At 46.6% G+C, this 7,354-nt stretch overlaps 1 protein-coding gene across 1 annotated transcript in view; it reads left to right on the forward strand.

The window, feature by feature from the left end:
- The window catches only part of ush2a (Usher syndrome 2A (autosomal recessive, mild)), a gene marked incomplete at both ends in the record, with an annotated part of 418,741 nt that overhangs the window by 103,550 nt on the left and 307,837 nt on the right, over window positions 1–7,354 (forward strand). Inside the window, 1 exon segment of the mRNA XM_084181556.1 lies at window positions 3,953–4,174. Coding sequence (XP_084037682.1) covers window positions 3,953–4,174 — 222 coding nt within the window.

The raw sequence follows: 7,354 nt of genomic DNA on the forward strand, positions 1-7,354 counted from the left end.
AGGGAAGAGAGACTGGGTATGCTAGCTGACAGAAGGTAAGAGAGACTGGGTACGCTAGGTGACAGAAGGTAAGAGAGACTGGGTACGCTAGGTGACAGAAGGGAGGGAGAGACTGGGTACGCTAGGTGACAACGTAAGAGAGACTGGGTACTCTAGGTGACAGAAGGGGGGGGGAGACTGGGTACGCTAGGTGACAGAAGGTAAAGAGAGACTGGGTACGTTAGGTGACAGAAGGTAAAGAGTGACTGGGTACGCTAGGTGACAGAAGGGAAGAGAGACTGGGTACGCTAGCTGACAGAAGGTAAAGCGAGTCTGGGTACGCTAGGTGACAGAAGGTAAAGAGAGACTGGGTACGCTAGGTGACAGAAGGGTTGAGAGACTGGGTACGCTAGTTGACAGAAGGTAAGAGAGACTGGGTACGCTAGGTGACAGAAGGGAAGAGAGACTGGGTACGCTAGCTGACAGAAGGTAAGAGAGACTGGGTACGCTAGGTGACAGAAGGGAAGGGAGACTGGGTATGCTAGCTGACCGAAGGTAAGAGAGACTGGGTACGCTAGGTGACAAAGGGTAAGAGAGACTGTGTACGCTAGGTGACAGAAGGTAAAGAGAGACCGGGTACGCTAGGTGACAGAAGGGAAGAGAGACTGGGTACGCTAGGTGACAGAAGGTAAGAGAGACTGGGTACGCTAGGTGACAGAAGGTAAAGAGAGACTGGGTACGCTAGGTGACAGAAGGTAAGATAGACTGGGTACGCTAGGTGACAGAAGGGAAGAGAGACTGGGTACGCTAGGTGACAGAATGTAAGAGCGACTGGGTACGCTAGGTGACAGAAGGTAAGAGAGACTGGGTACGCTAGGTGACAGAAGGTAAGAGAGACTGGGTACGCTAGGTGATAGAAGGTTAGAGAGACTGGGTACACTAGGTGACAGAAGGTAAGATAGACTGGGTACGCTAGGTGACAGAAGGGAAGAGAGACTGGGTGTGTTCAGTGAATAATGCAATAGGAGCAGCACCTGTTGTCCCTTGTCGGATTAAAAATCACAAGTTACTGAGACTGTCCTCTAACACATGCCCTCATACTGTACATACACACATACATGCACACACACACACACTCGTGCTGAGTGGTTAACTGAAAACAACGTTTTTTTTGTTGCTGTGAGCTAGTTTCTCTAGAGATAAATCAGATCCAGCCTGAACTGTGCGATGTGGTAGGCAGTTGTAGTTTCCAACAGGCCAATATTCGACATAGTTTAGTGCATAAAACGTGGTAATTAACTACAATGACCATTGCCTATGTACTTGTCCAGTCTGTGTTTATGTTATGCCTGCTACGGAAGAGGTAGAAGGATGCACGGTCCTAAGACAGCCTAGGTGACAGAAGGTGACAGAAGGTAAGAGAGACTGGGTAGGCTAGCTGACAGAAGGGAAGAGAGACTGGGTACGCTAGGTGACAGAAGGTAAGAGAGACTGGGTACGCTAGGTGACAGAAGGTAAGAGAGACTGGGTACGCTAGGTGACAGAAGGTAAGAGAGACTGGGTACGCTAGGTGACAGAAGGTAAGAGAGACTGGGTACGCTAGGTGACAGAAGGTAAGAGAGACTGGGTACGCTAGGTGATAGAAGGTTAGAGAGACTGGGTACACTAGGTGACAGAAGGTAAGATAGACTGGGTACGCTAGGTGACAGAAGGGAAGAGAGACTGGGTACGCTAGGTGACAGAAGGTAAGAGAGACTGGGTACGCTAGGTGACAGAAGGGAGGGAGAGACTGGGTACGCTAGTTGACAAGGTAAGAGAGACTGGGTACGCTAGGTGACAGAAGGGAAGAGCGACTGGGTACGCTGGGTGACAGAAAGTAAGAGAGACTGGGTACACTAGGTGACAGAAGGGATGAGAGACTGGGTACACTAATTGACAGAAGGTAAGAGAGACTGGGTATGCTAGGTGACAGAAGGTAAAGAGAGACTGGGTACGCTAGGTGACAGAAGGGAGGGAGAGACTGGGTACGCTAGGTGACAAGGTAAGAGAGACTGGGTACGCTAGGTGACAGAAGGGAAGAGAGACTGAGTACGTTAGGTGACAGAAGGTAAGAGAGACTGGGTACGCTAGGTGACAGAAGGTAAGAGAGACTGGGTACGCTAGGTGACAGAAGGGAGGGAGAGACTGGGTACGCTAGGTGACAACGTAAGAGAGACTGGGTACTCTAGGTGACAGAAGGGGGGGGGAGACTGGGTACGCTAGGTGACAGAAGGTAAAGAGAGACTGGGTACGTTAGGTGACAGAAGGTAAAGTGTGACTGGGTACGCTAGGTGACAGAAGGGAAGAGAGACTGGGTACGCTAGCTGACAGAAGGTAAAGCGAGTCTGGGTACGCTAGGTGACAGAAGGTAAAGAGAGACTGGGTACGCTAGGTGACAGAAGGGTTGAGAGACTGGGTACGCTAGTTGACAGAAGGTAAGAGAGACTGGGTACGCTAGGTGACAGAAGGGAAGAGAGACTGGGTACGCTAGCTGACAGAAGGTAAGAGAGACTGGGTACGCTAGGTGACAGAAGGGAAGGGAGACTGGGTATGCTAGCTGACCGAAGGTAAGAGAGACTGGGTACGCTAGGTGACAAAGGGTAAGAGAGACTGTGTACGCTAGGTGACAGAAGGTAAAGAGAGACCGGGTACGCTAGGTGACAGAAGGGAAGAGAGACTGGGTACGCTAGGTGACAGAAGGTAAGAGAGACTGGGTACGCTAGGTGACAGAAGGTAAAGAGAGACTGGGTACGCTAGGTGACAGAAGGTAAGATAGACTGGGTACGCTAGGTGACAGAAGGGAAGAGAGACTGGGTACGCTAGGTGACAGAATGTAAGAGAGACTGGGTACGCTAGGTGACAGAAGGTAAGAGAGACTGGGTACGCTAGGTGACAGAAGGTAAGAGAGACTGGGTACGCTAGGTAATAGAAGGTTAGAGAGACTGGGTACACTAGGTGACAGAAGGTAAGATAGACTGGGTACGCTAGGTGACAGAAGGGAAGAGAGACTGGGTACACTAGGTGACAGAAGGTAAGATAGACTGGGTACGCTAGGTGACAGAAGGGAAGAGAGACTGGGTGTGTTCAGTGAATAATGCAATAGGAGCAGCACCTGTTGTCCCTTGTCGGATTAAAAATCACAAGTTACTGAGACTGTCCTCTAACACATGCCCTCATACTGTACATACACACATACATGCACACACACACACACTCGTGCTGAGTGGTTAACTGAAAACAACGTTTTTTTTGTTGCTGTGAGCTAGTTTCTCTAGAGATAAATCAGATCCAGCCTGAACTGTGCGATGTGGTAGGCAGTTGTAGTTTCCAACAGGCCAATATTCGACATAGTTTAGTGCATAAAACGTGGTAATTAACTACAATGACCATTGCCTATGTACTTGTCCAGTCTGTGTTTATGTTATGCCTGCTAGGGAAGAGGTAGAAGGATGCACGGTCCTAAGACAGCCTAGGCAGAAGCTCTATAGAGATGAGATGATGACTTGGAATGAAGTAATAATGTCAACAAATAAAACAAATGTAATATACGCATGAATTGAAATATTTTATTATAGTAAAGTAATATGAATAAATAATGGTTAATAAGTGATAATCAGTAATGGGCAGTCACTACCATCATGGGACTTTTATAAATTGTTTTATTCTGTGTTGTTACAGCATTCAACACAAATAATCAGAACCAAAATCGAAAACGTGATTATTTTTGAATAATCTAACCGAAACCGAACCTACCTCAAAAAGCACTAATCGCTCAACACACACACACACACACACACACACACACACACACACACACACACACACACACACACACACATACTTATAAAAAAGACTTGGTGGACACACACACTAACAGTGGGAATTCCTCAAAGTTTTCTTTCTGCTGTTGTTGACTTTGTCCTCTCTGTTTCAGTGATGTCCCATACTCCCAAGGTAACATCACCTTCAGTATGTTGACTCCAGAGCCCAACCTGCGCCCAGGCTACAACGACTTCTACAACACCCCCGTCCTGCAGCAGATGGTTCAGGCCACCCAGGTCAGGATCCACCTGAGCGGACAGTACCACACGCAAAATACAGGGGTGCCCCAACGCCACCGCTACTACGGTGTAAATGAGATCACCATCAGTGGAAGGTGAGAGACATAGTGACTATATAAGCTTGTTATGAACTGTTATGCACTGTTATAATCATTGATTGTTATTGGGGGGGGGGACCTGATCCTAGATCAGCACTCCTACTCTGAGAAGCTTTGTGGATACTGGCCCTGGGCTTTCGAGATATACACCCCTGGTGTTCATGTTTAGTATTTCAACCACTGAAATGAAGCTAAATTAAAGCCTCTGACAAAGAAGGTGAATGTCTAATGGAAATACAGTCACTGAGGCCTAAGGTCACAGTCACAAATTAACAGTGGTCCTGCCACATAATCTACACAGGCTGTTATTAGGAACTTTATTCACATTGCCATAATTCCTCCATAATTCCACCATCACGCAGTTGATGAGTGAAGGTGCAGCCTTTCTCTGATAAGGGTGTTTGTGGAATAGGTGTGTGTGTGTGTGTGTGTGTGTGTGTGTGTTGGAATGATGTCCCGTGATGAGAAAATGACCAAACTGCCATGACAGTTTAATGTGGCCGTCCCTGGCAGGGCTAGAGGTCAGGGGTTTAAGCTAAGGACCCCTGGCTTGCTGTCCCTTCAGATGCCTGTGTCATATTAGTGTGTTATTAACCTCTCTGAATGAGCCCACATTAGCGCAGGCCATGTCCACACACACACACACACACACACACACACACACACACACACACACACACACACACACACACACACACACACACACACACATAAACACCCTGTATGTCTAGTGTGAGGTAGACCAGTGATTCCCAACCAGGGGTACTATGCCCCCTGGGGGTACTTGGCCTATCCAAGACTCATGAAAACATAGCCCTACTGGTAAAATGCACATGAGGGGGTACTTCAGGGGTTCAGTTGGTGGTACAGTAACCAAAAAAGGTTTGGAACCACTGAGGTAGACAGCATTGCATTGTCGGCTGTCAGGGAAACTTAATTCAGGCTTGTAATGTATTCCTCCTACTGCGGGCCACTACAGGAACTCAATCTGTGTTGCGCTTTTCTTCTCTTTCCTCTTCTCTTTAGCCAGGCTTTAGTGTTTTCTGTCTCTCCAGAGGCACAGTCATCTTGTTATAGTCCTGTATACATCTCTTCATTAAACACCCTCCACTCTTATGCCTAATTAATGAGTAATTATGCCATTATAAAGAAGATTGTAATGTCAGTCCTCCCCGCTCTCTCTCTCTCTCTCTCTCTCTCTCTCTCTCTCTCTCTCTCTCTCTCTCTCTCTCTCTCTCTCTCTCTCTCTCGCTCCCTCTCTTCTCTCTCTATATATCCCTCTCTCTCTGAGTGGAATAAGCTTCTGTAATGAAGGGCATGTTACAGTGAAGAGGGAAGGAGAAGTAGACATGCTCAAATCTCATCATTGCTCATTTCTTCAGAGGCATCCCAATCCACACCCTCCTCCCCCTTCTATCACTCTCTCTCTCTCTCTCTCTCTCTCTCTCTTGCTATCTTTCTCTCTCTCTCTCTCTTGCTATCTTTCTCTCGCTCTCTCTCTTGCTATCTTTCTCTCTCTTTCTCTTTCTCTCTCTCTCTCTCTCTCTCTCTCTCTCTCTCTCTCTCTCTCTCTCTCTCTCTCTCTCTCTCTCTCTCTCTCTCGCTCTCTCTGTTTTTCAGAGGTGTGTGTATACAGGCTTTTTGAGGAAACAAAGAGGCCAGTAAATGTGTGTATTCATCCTTTACTTTAGCTTGCGGCTCAATTTCCCAAATAATGTTAAGGAAAAAAAAGGAACTCAGTCAGAGTTAGAATAGTAGAATACGCAAGGTGCAATTTGAAAAATGTTCTCTTGTTATGTCAGTCACTGACGGTCACTATATTAGCCCATGTCAGTTAAAGAAATGTAGATTAGTAAGTTAGTCTAGCGGCCAGCTACCCTGACCGGGGGCCCCCCATTGATTTTGTAAGACACTCATGCTCAGATATCATATTAAAAACTGTAAAGATTTCTCTCCACCCTATGGAAAAATGTGTACAATTGCAGGAAATTAACTCTAAAACGTATAGTTTTTCTCTCCACTGTCAAGAGGGGGGCCGCTAACATGTTTTGCCCACTAGGTTCGCTTAGGGCACCCAAAAGGCTAGGGCCGGCTCTGTCTGTATGTGTGGGTATGGATGTGAGTACGCAGACCCGCGAGCCACTGCGGCCCCTCATGATGAGTTCCGATTTTTTGTGGGCCTCACCCACATCAAAACTGCCCATCCCTGGTTTAGGAGAATGGGATTTCAGACCCTACTGTACTGTAGTTGGTCCCCTCCCTGTGTTTAGCAGTGTGGAGTTCCTGTGTGCAACTATGCATGTTTAAGGTTGCAGAATTCTTGTAACTTTCCCAAAATTCCCAGGTTTTCCAGAAACTCCAGTGTTACTAGTCCATGGATATTGTTGCACTCACTTTGTCTAGGGGTCCTAGGCCTAGTTACATGGTCTGTAACCTAAATTAATGTGTGTGAGAAATTTATGTGAGAAATCAGCATTTGAGGACCGTGTTGGATGCACATGTGCCCAGGAGATAGCAACTTACCAAGTTCAGGGCCAGCTCCGTCATTATCTCTTGGTCGGCCAGTCCAAGATGGCGACGAAAACAAATATATACAAAAAGGAAAACTACAAACAGGCATGCCTAAACTAAAGATTCAAAACCAAACGAAAGGTGTTATGGCCACCAAACAAACCAGCAGCCTCACGGCTTGCAGCCTTAAGGCTTGCAACACCTTTTGGTAACATGATACCTCGCCGGTCCATGCATTTCTAGACAAATAGCAATGCTCACAAGGGGGTGATAGCAGAGATTTTTCTGTTGTTGTCTTCCCATTTGAGGTAGGCTAAGAATAATCACGTTGAAAACATCACCACTGTGAGCTAATTTGAAAGAAAACCAACTGCATATTTAAATAATAGCTAGGCCTGCATGTAATGATAGTTTAGTTTGATTTACATTACCTAATTTTGTGCCTGCCAGTAGGCTGCAGGTTACTCCGCTAGCAGCTTGCTAGCTAGCTGGCTAAAAACAGCAAGCAAGCTAGCCTTTTATCTTCCCACACCTCCCCATGTGAAATAATACGAATTTATAAATAAAAATAGAATGTCTTCACATCACGGAGAAAAGGCTCATGGCTACCAGTTGGTTTTACTGTGTAGCAGTAGTTATTACTTCTCAACAAAGTTACCTTTTGGG

This window comes from Coregonus lavaretus (genome assembly GCF_964263955.1).
Source record: "Coregonus lavaretus genome assembly, chromosome: 18".
NCBI lineage: Eukaryota > Metazoa > Chordata > Actinopteri > Salmoniformes > Salmonidae > Coregonus > Coregonus lavaretus.